This window comes from Erythrolamprus reginae, chromosome 3, assembly GCF_031021105.1.
Source record: "Erythrolamprus reginae isolate rEryReg1 chromosome 3, rEryReg1.hap1, whole genome shotgun sequence".
In the NCBI taxonomy this organism is placed as follows: Eukaryota; Metazoa; Chordata; class Lepidosauria; order Squamata; family Dipsadidae; genus Erythrolamprus; species Erythrolamprus reginae.
The window spans coordinates 175,568,293-175,591,536 of NC_091952.1; the positions used below are offsets into that span (position 1 = coordinate 175,568,293).

The window sequence follows — 23,244 nt, forward strand, 5'->3', positions numbered from 1 at the left end:
CAAACTTCCAGCAGACGTCATTGGTAAATCCACAGTAACTGAATTTAAACATGCCTGGGATAAACATATATCCATTGTAAGATAAAATACAGGAAATAGTATAAGGGCAGACTAGATGGACCATGAGGTCTTTTTCTGCCGTCAGACTTCTATGTTTCTATGTTTCTATGTTTCTATTTATGTAGTAGCTGGAGATAGGGAAATAAGTGTCCCCACACTATTCTGAAATCTCTTTAATGAAAGGATTCTTGCATTAATTCATCTGTGTAAAACTCTACCATTTGCTCTCCTTACATTTTTATAAAGATACTCTTGCTGAAGGTGAATAAAAAACACCACAGTTTCAACTTTGTGTATGAGAGATAATTTTCATCTGAAATTTAATGTGGGAAGGAAACATTGATACTTAAGAAAAATCTTCCTCTTCCCTTAAAAATTTTGAGAAAAAAATATGGGGAAATTTATTTCACAATTTATTGGAGCATTTCCCATCTTGTAGCAAAAGGAGACTTTTGCTTTTCCTAGTGTTTGGAAGCCTGTTATAAATAGGCATTTTGAGCCAGTCGCATTTAGCTTCCTTATCTTATCTTATACTGACCTCTCTGGCTTAATATTCTGTCTGCAAAGCTCAGCTCCAGTGAGCCAAAGCAATACTTTCTCTTGTAAACAATGCATGGGAAATTATTTCCTGTAGTCCCAGCAAGCTTGCTAGTGTTTAGTTTTATTTTCCAGTTGGTCTGCAGATAGAAGACCTTTGAGCTAAGCACCTGGATCAGGTTTCTCTGGGAGGAATAGAAGCTGGAATGGAGCCACCCTTTTGTAGTTCTGCAGTGATGCTTGTTTTAACTTGCTACTACTTTGACTAAAACAAAATTGAAAAGAAGGCGAAAGTCCTATGTAACTTTCAGGAGGCTAATAACCTCAATGGGCATTGCTTGTTGGAATTGTTCTAGCATGAGTTCAGCACAGGTGTGGCTCAAGAGGGTGAATATTACACTACTGGCATGATGTCTCATAAATATCTTTTTTTTTACAAGTCCTTGTATCATTCTAGAACAGCATCTCCTAAATGGCCTCCAAATACAGTGGTACCTCATGATACAAACCCCTCGTCTTACGAACAACCCGAGATACGAACCTGGGGTTCAGAAATTTTTTGCCTCTTCTTACAAACTTTTTCCTTCTTACGAACCCGCTGCCGCCGCGAAACCCCGCCACCCGGCTGTTGCTTTTTGAAACATCCGGGGGGCTTCTCAGCGTCCTCCTGAACCCGAACGCCAAACCCGAACTTCCGGGTTCGGCGTTCAGGAGGCCGCCGAGAAGCCCCCCGGCTGTTTTAAAAGATGACAGCCAGGTGGCGGGGCTTCCCAGCAGCCTCCCGAACGCCGAACCTGGAAGTTCGGCAAAAGTTTGGGTTCGGGAGGCCGGGGGGGGGGGGGGGGGGGGGGCTTCTCGGCGGCCTCCCGAACGCCGAACCTGGAAGTTCGGGTTTGGCGTTCGGGTTCAGGAGGACGCTGGGAAGCCCCCCAGCTGTTTGAAAAGGTGACAGCCGGGCAGCGGCGGTTTTTTGCGGGTTTTTTTCGTTGCACATATTAATTGATTTTACATTGTTTCCTATGGGAAACAATGTTTCGTCTTACGAACTTTTCATCTTACGAACCTCCCCCTGGAACCAATTATGTTCGTAAGACGAGGTATTACTGTATAAATTATGGAAAAAGAATATATATCTACCTTTGGATTTCTTAAAATATTTGCATACCTTTGAAAGTGAATGATATCAAAACTTCCTGTGGTCATATCAATACATTAAAGGAGTCTATTAGGGCCAATGATTCTTTTGAATAAATAAAATGATCAAATAAGTGATAAGAAAGTTACCATTCTCTATTTCTGTGATTTAAAGTAAGAAATAACTTTCTGGGGTTCATGAAGTTCTCTAGTTCTTTACGGAACAATCAATCAAAATATATGACATTGACCTGAATCTAATACTGATCCAAATCAACTACATAACTACCTTTAATTGATACCCATCAGTTTAGAAAAACTGACAAAACAATTTCTAACATTTTGGAGCAACACATAGCTACAATAAGGACATAGTCTTGAAATGGAGATAAATTGGGCAGTGGCAAATCTTTTAAAGTTTGACTCTTTCTTCAAACGAAGAGCATAAAACCACTCAGGAAATCACCAAAACAAAAAATAATATCCAATGATTGCAATCCTCTCCTTACTCTTGCTAAAGCCAGTGTTAAAGCCAGATCAAAAAGGTTCTCATTAAAATGATGGTTATGGGAGTGTAGAAGCCATTGCTTATTAAAAACATGGATGCCCATCTCAATGAAGTTGATCCTCATGAAGTTTTGATAATATTCGGCAGCAAAGTTTTGCAGAAATTCAGAAAATCTAAAGGGGTATTTGTTTTTTCAGAACTGTGTTTCTTGTTCTCACAAGCAAAGTCAAAATAACTGAAGAATTATTGGAATAATTGTTCTCATACTAGTTAGATCTTTGATTTCTTGGATGGCATTGGAAATGGAAGCATACGACCAGAGAGAAACAACCTAGAGACAAGGAGAAATTTCCTGACAGTTAGAACAATTAATTTGTGGGGAAAACTTGCCTACAGAAGTTGTGAATTCTCTAACACTAGAAGTCCACCCAGGTCCCTTCCCCCAACTCTGCTATTCTGTTCTGTTCCTATAGCATGGTGTTTCTCAACTGCTCCAACTTTAAAACAGGAGTATCAAACCTGATAGAATCATGGGCTTTATTGTGATGTATTGGGATTGTTTTTGCCCTTGTGGAGCCAGATGGGTGTGACCTGCACGGTTTGGATTTGGCCCACGTGTTTTATGCCCCCTACTTTAAGTTGTGTGGCTTTCAACTCCCAGAATTCCTTCTTGCCAGTGTGCTGAACTCTTTAAGTATCGGAGGTTGAGAAAAGCTGTTGGAGCAAAAAAATCCTGAACACCCAGCTCTTATCTAGAAAAGTTTGTAAGTAGAGGCGTTTGTAGGTAGAGGTACCACTGTAGTTCCTGCTGCCACTTCCTATTGTCTGATATCACCCAGGTGTGAATGAAAGAGATAAGGCTCCTGCAATGAAAACAAAGAAATAATTCCTGTAATGAAACTTCCTGGCTATGTAACGTAGAGGCACGTGGCTAGAGAGTCTGATCCTATTTTCTTGCCTGCAAAAGGAAAACACTAAAATGTTATTACAAAACAGGAGAATAAAAGGCATCACTTTACATTCAAAGAACAAATTGTAACTAACAACTCTGTTAGCACAAGCACTGACAGCAGGAGGTTAGGGGATCAAATTCAATTTGGAAAGTAATTACAGGATTTATATAATTTTGGGTTGGTGCATTTATGAATGAATTACCAATTAATACACTTTTCTTTTCAGACTGAAATGGAGTTAGTGAAATGGGGATTTGATGCTACAGCCATTGAGCAGCAAATCGCTGAGCATAGAAGATTCCATAATTCTATTGGAGACTATCGTTGGCACTTGGATAAAGTGAAAACTGATCTGGTAGGTTACTATGTGTGTTTCTTTTTTTAGACTGTTGACTGTATATATTATTATCAAGTGCCTATTATTGCTAACTTATTTAACAATAGATATTGCTAAAATCAAACTCTTCACTTTTGAGAAAAAACTATAGCTTCTTTACCATCGCCATTCCTCACACACAAATGATGATGCATACTTTTTTCTGCCTATTACTTTTTTATATTAAACAAGAAGTTGGAGATTAATGCAAAAGGGGTGCAGAATCAACATTAGACCTTCTGGTATCCTTCCAAATTATACGCATCATTCTCTGCTCTATTCTTCCCAGTTCCACTCTCTTGGATTCTCATTGGCTTGATGGATAAATTGAATGGTGTTCTAAAAAATATTTTTGTTGCATTCACACATGGCCATTGGATAGTCCGATGTTGGTTGGATTTAAAAAAACACACATGGTATACAGTAATCAAGTCTGGATAACCACAGATTTCCAATCCCATGTCTTGCATTTAACACAGCACTCATCTGTATTTTCTTGTAAAGTGATGTTCCCTCTTTTATAATAAAATGTGTTGGTTATGTCCTATAAAGCCCTACATGGCATAGGACCAGACTATCTCTGAGACCGCCTTCTGCCGCATGAATCTCAGCGTCTGGTGAGGTCCCACAGAGTTGGTCTCCTTAGTGTCCCGTCGACCAAACAATGCCGGTTGGCGGGACCTAGGGGAAGAACCTTCTCTGTGGGGGCCACGGCCCTCTGGAATCAGCTCCCCCCAGAAATTCGCGCCGCCCCCACCTTCCTTGCCTTCCAAAAGAGTTTAAAAACACATCTTTGCTGCCAGGCCTTCGGACATTAGATCTCCCCAGTGACCAAAGAATGTTGTCAGTGGGATTTGTTGAATGAATGCAAATGAATGTTTTAAGTTAGAATTTAAAAAAAATCTTTTTAGTATATTAATTGGATAAATTGTATTGTTATGTGTTTTGGTATATGCTGTGAGCCGCCCCGAGTCCTTGGAGAGGGGCGGCATACAAATCCAATAAATGGATGGATGGATGGATGGATGGATGGATAGATAGATGATAGATAGATGATAGATAGAAGATAGATAGATAGATAGATAGATAGATAGATAGATAGATAGATAGATGATAGATGATAGATGATAGATGATAGATGATAGATGGATGGATGGATGGATGGATGATAGATAGATAGATAGATGATAGATAGATAGATAGATAGATAGATGATAGACAGACAGACAGACAGACAGACAGATGATAGATAGATAGATAGTTAGATAGATAGATAGATAGATAGATAGATAGATAGAAAGAAAGATAGATAGATTAGATAGATAGATAGATAGATAGATAGTTAGATAGATAGATAGATAGATAGAAAGAAAGAAAGATAGATTAGATAGATAGATAGATAGATAGATAGATAGACAGACAGACAGATGATAGATAGATAGATAGATAGATAGATAGATAGATAGATAGATAGTTAGTTAGATAGATAGATAGTTAGATAGATAGATAGATAGATAGATAGATAGATAGATAGACAGACAGATGATAGATAGATAGTTAGATAGATAGATAGATAGATAGATAGACAGACAGATGATAGATAGATAGATAGATAGATAGATAGTTAGATAGATAGATAGATAGATAGACAGACAGATGATAGATAGATAGATAGATAGATAGATAGATAGATAGATAGATAGATAGTGTCCCAAATACTACTGCCTTAGGTTCTGTTGTCTTAAGAGGAAATCCACAATTTCCATCTGCTTTCCTTGTTTGCTAGACACATGTTTTCTTTATTCTTTATTTAACAGCGTGAGAAGGCTGCTGTTCATCAGCTGGAAGAAGAATATGAATATCTCTTGGTAAGCTATTTTTTTACATTTTATTCTTAAAACACATTTTTGCCTAGTTTTTAAGGTAAAGTTTCAGCATCAAGTTTGCATTTAAGTTTAAGCAGAAAGGAAAATCCATACATTTTTCTCACACGATGTGTGATTCCAAAACCATGGCATCATTTGCCTTCCATAGAAATATTGGAGTTGAGTAGGAATACAATGTTAGATATATTTTTCCTTCTCTGCAGTTCAGCAGTGGGAGCAATTATGCATGCTGAAAATATCCAATTTATTCCCTTTTGGAAAGAAGAGCTATGTACAAATGAAAATTACAATTGCTTTTTCTTTCATCAAAAATAAAAAAATGGTTTTAGAAATATACTCTGTTTCATTATTTGCCACCTTATAAGTGATAGTTTAGCAAATGTAATGCTAGAGTAAAATGTATTCCAGTGTCTGTTATTTATATTTCTTAGCCAAAGCTAATTTTCCCTGCCTATTGTGAGATAAAATGGAGGAGGAGGACAACATCTATATGTCCCTATGTTTCTTAGTGAAAGACATAAAGCAAATGCAATGAAAATCAGTTTCATGGTAGAATGGAACCTTTTTAAACAGAAATCTGCATTTTGTTAGTGCTTCCAGACAAAAATGTTTGCCTTTTCTTTTAAAAACAAATAAACAAACTTCAAAAATTATATACTATAACAAGTCCAGTCAGTCATTTTATTTCAATCACTGATCTGCAAAACAAATATTGAGTATTGAGCCGGGGTGGCGCAGCAGGTAGAGTGCTGTACTGCAGGCCACTGATGCTGACTTGTAGATCTGAAGGTCAGCGGTTCAAATCTCATCACCAGCTCAAGGTTGACTCAGCCTTCCATCCTTCTGAGGTGGGTAAAATGAGGACCCGGATTGTGGGGGCAATAGCCTAGCTCTGTTAAAAAAAGTGCTATTGCTAACATGTTGTAAGCCGCCCTGAGTCTAAGGAGAAGGGCGGCATAAAAATTGAATGAATGAATGAATGAATGAATAAATAAATATATTTGTGTCAGGCGTGAGGAAAATCCCGTTTAACTCATTTGCATTGGTTTTATAATAGGGTTTTTTAGTTGTTTTTTATTATTGGATTGTACATGTTGTTTTTATTGTTGCTCTTAGCCGCCCCGAGTCTATGGAGAGGGGCGGCATACAAATCCAATAAATTATTATTATTATTATTAATTATTATTTATTATAAATACAGCAACTCTGTATCTAAAGTCTGGTAGCAATACTTGTTGAAATTTCTACCTGGCAACTTGTGCTATTTTGGAGAGATGGACCAGATTTTTTATTTTTCTTGTTAAAATGTCAAGAATTTACGGTCAGGACATGACCGGGGTATTTCAAGCATCTTGGCCATTTGTTTTTTAGTGTGTGATACCCTGTTTTCCCGATAGTAAGACACCCCCGATTGTAAGACGTATCGGGGGTTTTAGGGGGGTCGGCTAATATAAGCCGTACCCCGAAAGTAAGACATGTCTTACTTTCGGGGAAACACGGGGTATTGCCGCCTCCGTCTCATCTAGCTGGACCTGGAGAGCGAGAAGGCGGCGAGGGTGAGGAAGGTGCTTGGGAGCGGCACGGCGGGGAAAGCAGCAGGGGCGGGGGCCGCCTCCCTCCCTCCTTCCTTCCCAGCTGGCAGCGCACTCCGGGCCTCGCCGGCCGGCTCCCTCCCCATCTGTCTATGTCTTTTTCTGACTCCAGCACGCACCGTTTTTTCCAATATAAGACATACCCCGAAAGTAAGACATAGTGGGGCTTTTGGGGGTAAAAAGAAAGTAAGACACTATCTTACTTTCGGGGAAACACGGTAGCTTCATTGCTTTCCCACCCCCCCACCCCATTTTCTATACTATGTCTTTATACTCTTATGCTTTGATCATTCAATGAAAAGTCTTACTGTTTCCTTGATGCTGTTTTGTAGAGGTTTTCCTTTGAAAGAATGGATCAGCTGCGCCAGCTGCAGAACATCATCCAAGCCACTAGTAGGGAAATCATGTGGATCAATGACTGTGAGGAGGAGGAACTTCTTTACGATTGGAGTGACAGGAACACTGACATTGCAAGGAAACAAGAAGCCTTCTCTGTGAGTTAATGATACCCACAAATGAAACCCATTCCAAGTATTCACTGTTCGGTTGTTTTTCCTTTTGAAAGATTGCAAACTATGTTGTCTTTTAAAATGCAGAATATGCAGAAAGCTGGCATTAGTAGAAGTTTTAAATTCTGCCATACTTCAAAAAGTTTCACTAGTTTCAAGTTGCAAACTATTTTGTCTTTTAAAATGTCTTAGAAGAACTTGAAAGATTAAAGATAAATAAGGCAATGGGTCCAGATGGCATCCATCCCAGAGTTCTTAAAGAACTCAGATCTGTCATTGCTACCCCCCTGACTGATTTGTTTAACCAATCCCTGTTAACAGGAGATGTTCCTGAGGATTGGAGAATGGCCAGTGTTGTGCCTATCCACAAGAAGGGCAGTAGAGAAGAAGCTGGAAACTACAGGCCAGTTAGCTTGACATCAGTTGTAGTTAAAATGATGGAGACTCTACTCAAAAAGAGGATAAATCAGCATCTAAAAAACAATAACTTATTGGACCCAAATCAGCATGGCTTTACTGAAGGCAAATCGTGTCAGACTAATCTCATTGAGTTCTTTGACTATGTCACAAAGGTGTTGGATCAAGGTGGTGCCGTGGATATTGCCTATCTGGACTTCAGCAAAGCCTTTGATACGGTTCCACATAAAGAGCTGATAGATAAATTAGTGAAGATTGGACTTAATCCCTGGATAGTTCAGTGGATTTCAAGCTGGCTGAAGCATAGACATCAGAGAGTTATTGTTAATGGCGAGTATTCTGAGCAGAGACAGGTTACAAGTGGTGTGCCACAAGGGTCTGTTCTGGGTCCTATTCTTTTTAATATGTTTGTGAGTGACATAGGGGAAGGTTTGGTAGGGAAGGTTTGCCTATTTGCCGATGACTCTAAAGTGTGCAATAGGGTTGATATTCCTGGAGGGGTCTGTAATATGGTAAATGATTTAGCGTTACTAGATAAATGGTCAAAGCAATGGAAACTGCAGTTTAATGTTTCCAAATGTAAAATAATGCACTTGGGGAAAAGGAATCCTAAATCTGAGTATTGCATTGGCAGTTCTGTGTTAGCAAAAACTTCAGAAGAGAAGGATTTAGGGGTAGTGATTTCTGACAGTCTCAAAATGGGTGAGCAGTGTGGTCGGGCGGTAGGAAAGGCAAGTAGGATGCTTGGCTGCATAGCTAGAGGTATAACAAGCAGGAAGAGGGAGATTGTGATCCCCTTATATAGAGCGCTGGTGAGACCACATTTGGAGTACTGTGTTCAGTTCTGGAGACCTCACCTACAAAAAGATATTGACAAAATTGAACGGGTCCAAAGACGAGCTACAAGAATGGTGGAAGGTCTGAAGTATAAAACGTATCAGGAAAGACTTAATGAACTCAATCTGTATAGTCTGGAAGACAGAAGGAAAAGGGGGGACATGATCGAAACATTTAAATATGTTAAAGGGTTAAATAGGGTTCAGGAGGGAAGTGTTTTTAACAGGAAAGTGAACACAAGAACAAGGGGACACAATCTGAAGTTAGTTGGGGGAAAGATCAAAGGCAACATGAGAAAGTATTATTTTACTGAAAGAGTAGTAGATCCTTGGAACAAACTTCCAGCAGACGTGGTTGGTAAATCCACAGTAACCGAATTTAAACATGCCTGGGATAAACATATATCCATTGTAAGATAAAATACAGGAAATAGTAAAAGGGCAGACTAGATGGACCATGGGGTCTTTTTCTGCCATCAGTCTTCTATGTTTCTATGTTTCTAAAATGCAGAATATGAAAGCTATATTAGTAGAAGTTTTAAATTCTGCCATACTTCAAAAAGTTTCACTAGTTTCAAGTTGCAAACTATTTTGTCTTTTAAAATGCAGAATATGAAAGCTATATTAGTAGAAGTTTTAAATTCTGCCATACTTCAAAAAGTTTCGCTAGTTTCAAGTTGCAAACTATTTTGTCTTTTAAAATGCAGAATATAAAAGCTGGCATTAGTAGAAGTTTTAAATTCTGCCATACTTCAAAAGGTTTCACTAGTTTCAAGTTGCAAACTATTTTGTCTTCTAAAATGCAGAATATAAAAGCTGGCATTAGTAGAAGTTTTAAATTCTGCAATACTTCAAAAAGTTTCACTAGTTTCAAGATGGAAAACTTATTTAGCCACTCTCAGAATTTATAAGAAAAGGAGTGTGACGATTGATACTTCCTTTTTACACACTTCTCTCAGAAAATATGTTCTTTCTAGCATTGGGGAATGGCAAGTCTTCTCTTTCTTTTAGGCTAGATGAAAAAAATTAGGAGAGGAAATTATCAATCTGGGAAACAGCATAAATCCATTCAACTTTATTGTCCATGCAAGTGCGATGGTCATATTGAGGCTTTAATTTTTAAATTAAAATTCCATTTGGAACTTCCCTTCTAATGTTAGGAGAAATTGGACACAGGCATTCAACCTCAAAATAGAAGGGACATCACAGTGAAATAAAAGAAAGCCAATTGGAGGAAATGAGAACAGTGAAGGGGAGACAGGAATAAGTCCTAAGCATATGCTTGGAGACAGATCGGATGCAGTTTATAGATGAACATAATTGATAGATATGGGTGATATTTTGAGTGCTTATTTCAACCAAAGTGTTCCTGTGGGTCATAAAGAAGAAATTGTCCGCTGGGATTGCAAACAGACAAGTCTTACAACACAATTATATAAATACTAAACTTAATAAATACTAAATTTATCATTATTTATGTAGATCTCCTTTTTTCCTATTGAAACTGAGTTTAAATCCAAATCCTTGCCTACTTACAGAAACGCATGAGCCAGCTGGAAGTTAAAGAAAAGGAACTCAACAAACTTAAGCAAGAATGCGATCAGTTGGTGCTCAGTCAGCACCCTGCTTCTGACAAAATTGAGGTATGTTTTCAACTTCCTATGTTTTTATCCTGACACTATTTTTGGAACAAGATGACATTTCATTGAAGCGAAAGCGGGTAATGAAGTCTTGTACGCGGAATTGTATTATCAGACAGCCTCTTCCGATCATCAAGTAATCTTGAAAATATGCAAAGCTAAATGCAAATATGAGGGGCCCAGACCTAATTTTCAAAAGCAAACTTTGGAATCAGCTACTGTAATAAAAATGTTAACCCATTAAATGATAATCAACAGGGATCCTTAATGTTGGGCCATTTTGGATTTGTGGCGGAGGCTTACATCCTCCACATTTGTTTGTTTATTTATTTATTTGTTTATTCATTCATTCATTCATTTATTGGATTTGTATGCCACCCCTCTCCGTAGACTTGGGGCGGCTAACAACAATGATAAAAACAGCATGTAACAATCCAATCCAATACTAAAATAACTAAAAAAAAACCTTATTATAAAAACCAAACATACATACAGACATACCATGCGTAAATTGTAAAGGCGTAGGGGGAAAGAATATCTCAGTTCCCCCATGCCTGGCGGCAGAGGTGGGTTTTAAGAAGCTTACGAAAGGCAAGGAGGGTGGGGGCAATTCTAATCTCTGGGGGGAGTTGGTTCCAGAGGGCAGGGGCTGCCACAGATAAGGCTCTTCCCCTGGGTCCCACCAAATGACATTGTTTAGTTGACGGGACCCGGAGAAGGCCCACTCTGTGGGACCTAACTGGTCGCTGGGATTCGTGCAGCAGAAGGCGGTCCCTGAGACCAAATAGAAAGGGTAAGATGAACAATAGGATAATAATGCTCCAAAAAAAGAGACATTTTCCTTTGCACATTCTGGTTTTCATTGCTTTTCCTCAGTCAGGCTTCTATGAGCAAAGTTAGGAGAGAAGGACAAGTCAGATATTATTAGTAGGCAAAGCAGAAATTTGGACATGGATGTAGACTTGATTTTTGACTCTTGGTCCCTTCCAGCTAGGGTAGATAGTTTTGAAGATGAAAAAATGAGTCCCTAGCAGAAAAATAGATCAAATTGCATTATCAGAATTCAGAACCAATGGCAATTTGTTTAAACGTACAGGCTTATATGGATACATTACAAACTCAGTGGAGTTGGATTCTTCAGATCACCAAGTGCATTGATGTTCATCTCAAGGAAAATGCAGCCTACTTTCAGGTATGTATTGGTGTACAGAAGGAATACATAATTTATAAAAATACTTTTTATCATTTAACCCTATATTGGCTCTGGGTAGTTGGAAAAATACAGATAAATTAGATTCCAACCAATAATTGTGCGTACTAACTTTTTTAGCATAAGCATTTTAAATTTTGCTAGTGGTAATGAGGACTTGTGGAGTAAAGCATTTAAAGATAGATCCCATTCTTAAAGATTATACAGTGGTACCTTGAAACTCAGCTGCTTTGAAACTTCCCACAAATTTGGTATGCAACACATTTTGATGTGAAAATTTTATCCAGGAACTCATTATTTGTTTGGTACTCAACACACAAGCTAGAATTCATTGGTGTCTACTGCCTTGTGACTCCCTACATTATTCCTTATAGGAAAAAAAATGTTTACTACTCATCATTATTAGTATTCAACATGTCTCCTAGAACCAATTCACAATGAGTACTGAAGTACCACTGTATATAGAATAGAATAGAATTTTATTGGCCAAGTGTGATTGGACACACAAGGAATTTGTCTTGGTGCATATGCTCTCAGCGTACATAAAATAAAATATACATTTGTCAAGAATCATGTGGTACGACACTTAATGATTGTCATATAGATTGTCTTCAGTAACCTCCTTATTATGTATTATATTTATATACATCTATATTCTTGAGAGAGCAGTGTATTGACATTCTTAACTGTTGCATTTTATATAGGGCATCCCAAAAGTCTTAATGCAGTTTTAATGTACGTTGCCGTAAGACTTTTGGGACACCCTGTATACCCCATGAAAACCCAAAATTTGAAAGAGACTATTAAATGTGCTTGCTTGTTCTATGTGTAGTTTTTTGAGGAAGCCCAGGCTACTGAGAACTACTTGAAGAGCTTACAAGATACCATCAGGAAGAGGTTCATCTGTGATAAAAATATGTCTTTGCAAGTTCTGCTGGAGCAGATTAAAGAATTAGAGGTATGGATGCAACTGTCTGTTATTGTATCACAAACTCTCCTAGGCTCAGAAATCTTTATAGGTAGTCCTCAACTTATGATGGCAATTCAGCCCAGAATTTCTGTCTCTCAGGGATGCAATCGAAGTCAGTGAACGGCTGTTCTTCTTACTTTTTACCAGAGCTCCCTTGAAGACTGCTGCAGGTGCGCGCGTGCCCATCGGTTGCACCCATGCCCGCCGGTGCAAGATTTGGCTTGCTGCGCATACACAGAAGCCAAATCTCACATGGGCGCATAGGGGGAACGCAGGTATGCACGCATCCGGGATTTTCCTACCGGATCCGCACACCTGGGGGCACCAGCTGCTGTCTGCTACTGATCGAAGGGCAACTGCACCATTTGGCATTGGCAGTCATAGTTGCCATCATTAACTTGATCCAACAATTCATTCATTCATTCATTCATTCATTCATTCATTCATTCATTCATTCATTCATTCATTCATTCATTCATTCTCATTCCAAAGCTATTCTGGTCTTGATTTGCAAGCTGCAGAGGTACAGCACAATGCAACCTCTGTGTTCACACAAGCGTTTTCCCAGGCAGTTTAATATTTCATGCTGTTTTTTGCTGAGGGGTTTGGGGTGGGTGGGTGGAAAAACAACAATCTGTGTCTTTTCTCTGCCAGATTTGAACCTGTATGTGTTGCAATAAAACTCTGGAAGATAGATAGATGTTATATTGATGGATGGATGGATGGATGGATGGATGGATGGATGGATGGATGGACAGATGGACGAATGGACAGACAGACAGAGAGACAAGAGATATAGATGATATATAAGATGATATTGGTAGATGATAGATGATAGATATATCAGGAAAGGGAAGGAAGAAATAATAATAATAATAATAATAATAATAATAATAATAATAATAATCATTATCATTATCTATCTATCTATCTATCTATCTATCTATCTATCTATCTATCTATCTATCTATCTATCTATCTATCTATCTATCTATTAGATTTGTATGCTGCCCCTCTCTGTAGACTCGGGGCGGCTCGCAACATACAATAGAACAATTGTTGGGCAAGGTAACTTCCTGCTGGTTTCCCATAACCAAATCAGTAGGGAAGCCGGCAGGAAGTTGCAAGTCCCAGGTTGGCAGGCATGTTAGTGGCAGATAGGGAAAGAGAGCAAAGGGGGTGCATGATGTTGCAGGGGAGGGTTGGTGAGGTTGCGAGGAGGTATGTGAGAGATGCAGGTTAGGGAGGGGATGCCAGGATACAAGGAAGGCTTGGAGAGGTGCTGCAGAGATGTGTGAATGGGTCACTGTTGCATGAGCGCAGGGGGGCTAAGACAGGATGCATGGATAAGGCACACTTTCTCCGGTGACTTTTCACTCTCCCTGTTGGATTCCTCACTGACTTCCTTGGGAAACTGGCAGGGAAGATTATAAAAGGCAATCATGTGATTGTGAGTCATTGCATCCTGTTATAAATGTGAACTAGTTGCCAAGCGCAATAGATTGTGATAGTGTGACCATGAGGGTGCATGGATGGCCAGAACTCTGAAAATCGGTTCTAACCATGGTTTGTTCAGTGCCATTGCTGTTTAGCAACTATTTGCACTTTACAATGGTGATGAAACAGTGCTGATCTATAAAGCAAAACAAAACTGAAGTAAGATCACAAGCACAGCTGCAGTTTCCCTTAGTGAATTTAGTTTCACTTCACTTAGCAACTGAGTTGCCCATCCCAATTATGGTCGCTAAATGAGGGCTACCTGTGGCTTTCCCTATTCCATCACACTATATTCATATGAAAGATTCTGTGTTTGAAAGGAAATAAGAGTAGTACCGTCTTAATCATACATTGATAACACAGTCACGGAACAATAAAAATAATATGTTTGATTAAAAGTTTGTTTTGTTAGAATTGTCAATGAAATACAGATATCTATCTATAATTTCAATTAAAATCCAATTTGACACAATAACAGTGACCGTTGGTGTTTAAATAAAGTTATTAATCACAACTTTTTTTCCCTTCTAGACTGAGCGAGAGAAAATCCTGGAATATAAGAGGCAGGTGCAAAATTTGGTGAATAAGTCGAAGAAGATAGTACAGTTGAAACCCCGTAACCCTGATTATAAGTCCAATAAGGCCATCATGCTCAAGGCTCTGTGTGACTATAAACAAGATCTGGTAAGAATCTCATTATTACAGTTCCTTGTGTTAATGCCACATAGAACGTTCTGTGGGGTAAATATATTTTTATGGCAGAAGCCTTCCATCATCACGAGATCGGCAAAATGAGGACCCAGACTGATGGGGGGTACTTATGCTGACTCTGTAAACTACTTAGAGAGGGTTGTTAAGTGCTGTGAAGCGGTATATAAATCTAGGTGCTATAGCTATTACTGTATTTTTTGGAGTATAAAATGCACCGGAATATAAGATGCACCTTAGTTTTTAGGAGGAAAATAGGGGAGGAAATCTGTTTACCTGGTATTCCTTTGGCTAGTGTCCTTTGGGTCAACTTCAGCACATTATTTTATCCCCCGGTTAGTTAGGGCTTTAAAAAAACTTATTCATGGAGAGTAACAATGAAAGAGCTTGCAAGCCAGTTAGAGCTGGGTTCATCATTAGCACCTGGAAAGAAATCGTCAGAGCAAGTAGAGCAATGGAAAAAACCCTGCAAAGACTTAGGGCTTGGAAAACATTCTTCTTCGCAGAGAGTAACAATGAAAGAGCTTGCAAGCTGGTAAATTCTGAGAACACTGTTAGCACCTCGTTACCACTGGAAAAAAACATTCAGAGCAAATAAAACAATTAAAAAACCCCTATAAAGACCAGGTTTGGAAAACATTCCTCACAGAGAGTAACAATGAAAGAGTTTGCAAGTCGGTAAGAGCTGGAAACATGATTAGCACCTGGTTCGGGCTGGAAAGAATCATTTGGGGCAAGTTAGACCAATGGAAACCCCCCCCCCCCCCCCCTGCAAAGACAGGGTTTGGAAAACATTCTTGGAAAACATTCTTCGCAGAGAGTAACAATGAAGGAACTTGGGAACATTAATAGAACCTGGTTAGGGCTAGAAAGAAACATTTGGAGCAAGTAAAGCAATGAAAAAAAAATCTATAAAGACAGGGTTTGGAAAACATTCCTCATAGAGAGTAACAATGAAAGAGCTTGAAACCCCATGGTTTCAAGCTGGGAACATTGTTAACACCTGGTTAGAGCTAGAAATAAACTTATTTGAAGCAAGTTAGAACAATGAAAAAACCCCTGCAAAGACTTAGGGCTTGGAAACATTCTTCGCAGAGGGAAACAATGAAAGAGCCTGCAAGATAAGAGCTGGAAAGATCATTAGCAGCTAGTTGGGGGGGGGGGAGATACATTCAGAGTAAAAGACCCACCCAAATTATCAGTCTCTTTTAGGGAGGAAAAAGGTGCGTCTTATACACCCCAAAATACGGTAATTATGTGACCTAAGTGCAACTTCTGTCCTTATAAACATCATACAGAATGTTTAAAAAATGGTAAAACTGAATCTTCGTGCAGAAATGTAACATCATAGATACCTCTTAGCAAATTCTAGTGGTTGATGGAGAGTCATTTGTATAAATGAACTAAGTGTTGTAGAGTAAACAAGGATGCATTGAGTAGTACATTGTTGTGTTCAACATTAACTATGATACTGGAAAATGACTAAGAGTGTAAAATATATTATAGTAATGTAATTTTATCAGATCTGTCTAAAAACTTTTTTGCAAGTCTTCTATAATCCTATGCTAAGTGCAAACAATCAAGCCTTAAATCTAGACCTGAAAAAGCTATGATCTTTGAGTTGTTTCAGAGCTACTGTTATGTTCACTGTTAGCCATACTGATGGGATTTGGAGGGGCTGAATGTTACTCCATTTAAATCCTTAAAAAAATGCTGAAAGTTGGGGAAAAAATAAGGAGTTGTAGTTTATTTTCAGCTGCAGTCATTTTTCTTTTTTTCCCCATAGAAAACAATGCGCAAAGGAGATGAGTGCATTTTAAAAGACAACAGCGAACGTAGCAAATGGCATGTGACCGGACCAGGTGGGCTAGATATGCTAGTGCCTTCTGTTAGTCTTATTATCCCACCTCCAAACCCGTTAGCTGTGGATCTGGCAACCAAGTAAGTTACCAATTAGTGCTTGAACTATAATGCAAGACTCCCTAGTGACAATCCCAACCTTTTTCTCATCAAAAGCCAATGAGAAAAATACTGATTTTGTCTTGGGTGGGAAAACCTGCTTTAGAAGTATTCTTTGAAAATTTGCAGTCATAAGTACCTGCTAATTTTATAAATAAAAGGCTGTGTTTTTCAGTTAGAATGGGAAATGTTAAAGCCATTTACTAAGAAATATACAATAGTTCAGTATATTCATCCATTTCTCACATCGGGGAGATCTGGAGCACTGTTTCTGGATTCAAACATGTTTTATAAAGGGGTGTGAATATTACCCACATTCATTCAACTTTGTAGTTCTTGAATTATGAGCAAGTGCTTTCCCAGTAGTTACAAGAATGCAGAATTAATACAAGACCTGTGCAATTTTGTGCCATACTGCATCGACACTTCTCCTTGTCTTACCTGTCATTAAGCAAAATCAAAAGAGATGCTCAAGTACTCTGCCTGAGCAGAAATCTTTTCTGATATTGGAAGGACGCTGTTGGAGAAACTAAGCAGCATATTATCTGGCATTGCTTGCCAGAGTTGGGTTTATGGTGTTGGAGGAGCTGTTCCTGATTATATGTCATGTCCCTTGCAAGAATAAAGCAGTATGGTTGCTTTCCTCAAAGAATGAGGGTGCCATACTTCTGTTTCAAATGAGTGCTTTTCTCGAACCTCTATCAAAGCAAAGCTCCTCTTCAAGGTGTTGTAATATATCCTCTTGGCATTCCAGATAATAAGGATTGAGGATGGGGTAGTTAGGGAGCAGTTTGGCTTATGGGATTCTTATGCATCTCTAACCCTGTCTTCAATCTCTTTGTAGGCATAGTAGGTACGGTGCATATGTAAAATATAATTTTGGTTACAGTGTTCCCTCGATTTTCGCGGGTTCAAACTTCGCAAAGAGCCTATACCACAGTTTTTCAAAAAACATTAATTAAAAAAATACTTTGCGGGTTTTTTTTTCTATACCACGGTTTTTCCTGCCCGATGACATCATACGTCATCGCCAAACTAATAATTTTTGCAAATAAATAACAAAAAAATAATTATTGTTAATAAATAATTATGTTTATAAATATCAGGATCATTAAGTGTTTTATTCAATGGTGAGTACCAGTAATAATGGTGAGTAAATGGTTGTTAAGGGAATGGGAAATGGTAATTTAGGGGTTTAAAGTGTTAAGGGAAGGCTTGTGATACTATCCATAGCCAAAAATGGTGTATTTACTTCCGCATCTCTACTTCGCGGAAATTCGACTTTCGTGGGCGGTCTCAGAACGCAAAAATCGAGGGAACTCTGTATAAGTAAATCAATACAGTTCAGATTCTGTAATAAATAAATAAATAATTTAACAAATAAATAAAAAATACTGTTTAGTATTTATTTATTTGTTAAATTTATTTGAGGGGCTGCCCCAAAGGCTTGTGTCTTGAATGAATCCAACATGGATGTTTCTGTTTTCAGACACGTTCCCACCTTTCTTTTAGTACACATTTCAGAAATTGTTACAATTGGAGCAGAGTATAATTTTATCTGTAACCCTGAATATCTATCCAGCCAGCCAGCCAGCCATCTAGCCATCTGTTTAAAAATCCACCATCCCAAATAATAATAAATATAATATAAATATGAGAAACAATTGACTTTTATAATTGAAAAATATTTAGCGTTTTACGTGGGGGGAGGGATCCCAAGACACCCAATTATTTATTTATTGATTGATTGATTTGATTTAATTTGTTTTTATTTGATTTGATTTGATTTGAATGCCGCCCCTCTCCGAAGACTCGGGGCGGCTAACAACAATAAAAAAGACAATGTAAACAAATCTAATATTAAAAATAATCTTAAAAAACCCAATTTAAAGAACCAATCATACATACAAACATACCATGTATAAATTCTATAAGCCTGCATTCTGAATGTAAATAACCCTTTCGTTTACTCTTTAGAATTGAACAGTACTATGATGCGATTATGGCTCTCTGGAATCAACTTTACATCAACATGAAGAGCTTGGTGTCTTGGCATTATTGTATGATTGATGTTGAGAAAATCAGGGCTATGACTATTGCTAAGGTGGGCATCATATGTTATGGAGTTGTTATGATATACATATATCTAGCAATTTTCTTTCTGGACAGGAGAGCCATACATATGTATCTAATTTTGAAAAACTGATGGTTGAAGTTTCAATTGTGCCATTGTTGAGTCTATGCAGATGTGTGTGTGTGTGCAGTTTGACAAACAATAAGTTCAGTGTGATAGGCTAAGAAAAAAATAAATCTGTGCTTGATATTCTGATATTCAATAGAGCTTGTATTCATTCCATACTTCTTTATTGCTGGGCAATGCTTTTCAACAATGCAACAACGGAGTTTGTATGCGAATTCCTGTTGCACTCAGGTAGGGCTGGAATGTTGTCCCATCAGCTCTCCACATTATCTGCACACCTGGGCCAAGTTGTCTATCATTCCTAAGAGACACTGAGCAACAGGAGCAGGCTTTTGGGCTGAGGGGTTGTGAAAGTAAAACTGAACTCTGCTCTGTTCAGTTATATAAAGTTCAGGTCTAAGCCATTGGCTTTTTAAGATGATAGAAGGAGTTTATTGAGTCCCATTCTGTGGAACCAGGTTTTAAAAATCAGGATGGCTTTAGTGGCAACCTGATGGAAGCTCATTCCTTTTTACACAGGCATCAATATTGCAGGGTTTCCATTGCATGACTGCAACGTTTTTGGCCTCCCCTGTAGTTCATTGTGGTCTGATTTATGGTGAAATTGTCAGTACAGATACAGTGAATTTCAGCTAATCGAATATATCAACTTTCCCTAACCTCATGACTGCTGGATGTAATTACAGATCTCACCATCCCCAAACAGCTTGCCCTCTGGCATAGAAGGTTTGGGACTACTGTACTGAAGAATCTGCTTCAATGCTTTGCCAAAACCATTTTTCGATACTTTGAACTGACTTAATATATCACAATTCAAGCATTCCTGATTTTTAAAAGACTGCCTGCCTTTTCTCCGCCCTTGTCTATACTGATAACTTAGCTCTTAATTTTGCAAGCAGTCCTGTATCTAACTGACACAAAATTTCTGTGTCCTCTTATCTGAACATTCTATAGTCTCTAGTTTAGACACTTCATACTAACCTACATGTTTAAGCCATTGTCATTTTTCGTCCCGTCCCGTCCCCAAGCATTCACCTCCCTGCTCTCTTGAATCATTTCCTCTGATCTACAGGATTCAATTATAGCAATGCAGTAAGTAGAGATATACGTATCATCAATATGTTTGGGTTGCTTTTCCTGAAATTATTTGTAATCATTTTTTTGCAGCTGAAGACAATGCGCAAAGAAGATTATCAAAGAATAATTGCTGACTTGGAGATCCATTACCAAGAGTTTATCAGGAACAGCCAAGGCTCAGAGATGTTTGGTGATGATGATAAGAGGACCATGCAGACTCAGATCACTGATGCTCAAAAGCATTACCAGACATTGGTCATCCAGCTTCCGCGGGTACAGCCAGCACCTCCCCCAGGTTAGTGATGTAATAAATACAGTGTTCCCTCGATTTTCGCGGGTTTGCACTTTGCGAAAAGTCTATACCACGGTTTTTCAAAAATATTAATTAAAAAATACTTCGCGGTTTTTCCCCCTATACCACGGTTTTTCCCACCTGATGACATCATATGTCATCGCCAAACTTTTGTCTGCCTTTAATAAATATTTTTTAAAAATAAACTTTTAAAATAAACACAGTGAGTAATAATCTAAATGGTTGCTAAGGGGATGGGAAATTGCAATTTAGGGGTTTAAAGTGTTAAGGGAATGCTTGTGATACTGTTCATAGCCAAAAATAGTGTATTTACTTCAGCATCTCTACTTTGCGGAAATTTGACTTTCGCGGGCGGTCTCGGAACCCATCCCCTGCGAAAATCGAGGGAACACTGTAGTTGTAAATGTTGTAATATTTCACATCTACTGGTGACTCACTAATCCAGTCAAAGACCATCTGCTAGATATGCATTTTCCTGAGGTTGCCTCTGTTTGGGGTTGAGAAATATTGAGAAAGTCATTGACAACTTTCCTGTCCTCACAGGCCTTGCAGCAGAGTGGTGGTCTGGCCCCTTTATATTGTTTTGCTGTTATATATTTTACCTTTGGGAACCTTCTTATTTTTTTTTAAAATGTTCTTATTTTTTTAAAGATAGGATTCCCAGAGTCATCGGAGGTCGAGTGACCTCTTCATTGTGTTAAGTAAGATTACGTAAACTTGCTAAAGGTTTGTTAGGCTACAGTGTATAATTAGAGAGCAGACTACAACTTGGAGTATCATAGCTTAGGCAGGTGTGGGCTTCACAAAAGGCCTCATGTAGCGGTTGGCTACTAGCTAAATCGGGCTCGCCGTCACGGCTCATAAGGGCTTGTGGGGCCAGAGCAATTCTGCTTCTGCACCTGTGGAGGTAGCAAAATCGCGCATGGAGCCACAGGTGCACCCATGTTTTGGCAGGTGCACCTGCGGCTCCGTGCATGATTTTGCTACCTCCGCAGGTGCAGAAGCAAAATTGCGCTAGTCGCGCAAGCACTCACGAGCCACGGCAGTGAGCCCAATTTAGCGTTCTGGCTAGTAGCCCACCGCTGGCTTCATGCAAAATGCCTTGTCAATTAAAGCATTTCCAGGGATGGAATGCTGGCAATGGTAGGAAAATATATTTTAATTCTATGTGGTGCCATTGCACATCCACCTAATGTTTTCTCTTGCATTTTTTGAATGATATAGAAGGACAAGGATATTCAGCATACTGTCCAAATTATACCTAGTAGCTTTTCCAAGCCATACTGCTGATGAAAATGGGATGCTTGTCTTATTATCCATATATTCAAATGTATTTCAAAACAGATTTTTTTCCCCAGTGTAAAATTTGTTAATTCCAGTTTCTCTCCCCCCCCAATTTTTCTCCCAATTCCCAGTAACTACAGTTATAACTGTAGAAACAGAAAAGCAGGAGGCATGGTTGCTCATGGAACTGCAGAAACTTCGTCGCCAGATTGAAAACTGCGAGTTCAGGATGGTGCAGCGGACTCCCTTCCAGTTAGATCAAGGGGCCTCTCATAATTTGTCTGTTCGAATCAGTGAATTAGAGGTACATGTGATTTGCAATCAATAAATTTACTCTTCTTATACTCTTCTTTACATTTGACATACAGTGGTACCTCATGATACGAACCCCTCGTCATACGAACTTTTCAAGATACGAACCCAGGGTTCGGAATTTTTTTGCCTCTTCTTACGAACTTTTTTCACCTTACGAACCTGCCGCCGGGATGCCCCACCTCCAGACTTGAGTTCCTCCCGTTTTTTCCCACCCTGTCCTGCCCCCTTCTCCCCTCTGGATCTCCATGGGTTTCCTCCGTTTTTCTCCACTCTTTCCTGCCCTATTCTCCCCTCTGGATCTCCATGGGTTTCCTCCATTTTTCTCCACTCTTTCCTGCCCCATTCTCCCCTCTGGATCTCCATGGGTTTCCTCCGTTTTTCTGCACTCTTTCCTGCCCCCTTCTCCCCTCTGGATCTCCATGGGTTTCCTCCGTTTTTCTGCACTCTTTCCTGCCCCCTTCTCCCCTCTGGATCTCCATGGGTTTCCTCCGTTTTTCTGCACTCTTTCCTGCCCCCTTCTCCAATCTGGATCTCCATGGGTTTCCTCCGTTTTTCTGCACTCTTTCCTGCCCCCTTCTCCCCTCTGGATCTCCATGGGTTTCCTCCATTTTTCTCCACTCTTTCCTGCCCCATTCTCCCCTCTGGATCTCCATGGGTTTTCTCCGTTTTTCTCCACTCTTTCCTGCCCCATTCTCCCCTCTGGATCTCCATGGGTTTCCTCCATTTTTCTCCACTCTTTCCTGCCCCATTCTCCCCTCTGGATCTCCATGGGTTTCCCTCCCCCCACTCCGTTCGCCTCAGCTTCGTCTGCCGGCAGCTTTTTTTTTTTAAAGCCTTAATGTTTTGGATTTTCCTAATCGGCTTGCACGCATTATTGGCTTTTCCATTGATTCCTATGGGAAACATTGTTTCATCTTACGAACTTTTCACCTTACGAACCTCGTCCTGGAACCAATTAAGTTCGTAAGATGAGGTATTACTGTATTTTAAGGGCCCACATTTACAATGCGATACTACTGAAGTTAGTGGGCATGGGATTGTGGGTAGTCCTCAAGTTATTACTGTGATGGACCCTGCGCATGAGAGTCGTAAGTCATGATGGTTGTTAAGTGAGTGATCACATGGGCCTTCCCTTACTCCTTCTCTCCTTGGTGTAATTGTTGAGCAGAGCGCTGGGTGCTTGGGAGACCTAGTGTAGGCCCAGACCTGCCTTCCCAAGTGTCTCTCACCCCTTGACGTACCTCGTGTGCTGCTTCCTTCCCC

General features: G+C 39.2%; 1 protein-coding gene across 3 annotated transcripts in view; it reads left to right on the forward strand.

Moving 5' to 3' along the window:
* DSP (desmoplakin) overlaps positions 1 to 23,244 on the forward strand; it is a 65,473-nt gene that overhangs the window by 22,081 nt on the left and 20,148 nt on the right. For all 3 annotated transcript variants that reach the window (XM_070747220.1, XM_070747221.1, XM_070747222.1), the window contains exons 5-15: positions 3,419 to 3,547; positions 5,386 to 5,436; positions 7,379 to 7,540; positions 10,347 to 10,451; positions 11,545 to 11,640; positions 12,491 to 12,616; positions 14,657 to 14,809; positions 16,620 to 16,774; positions 18,770 to 18,896; positions 20,160 to 20,364; positions 21,798 to 21,970. In XM_070747220.1, the coding sequence (XP_070603321.1) occupies positions 3,419 to 3,547; positions 5,386 to 5,436; positions 7,379 to 7,540; positions 10,347 to 10,451; positions 11,545 to 11,640; positions 12,491 to 12,616; positions 14,657 to 14,809; positions 16,620 to 16,774; positions 18,770 to 18,896; positions 20,160 to 20,364; positions 21,798 to 21,970 (1,482 nt within the window). The remainder of the gene's footprint in view (positions 1 to 3,418; positions 3,548 to 5,385; positions 5,437 to 7,378; positions 7,541 to 10,346; positions 10,452 to 11,544; positions 11,641 to 12,490; positions 12,617 to 14,656; positions 14,810 to 16,619; positions 16,775 to 18,769; positions 18,897 to 20,159; positions 20,365 to 21,797; positions 21,971 to 23,244) is intronic.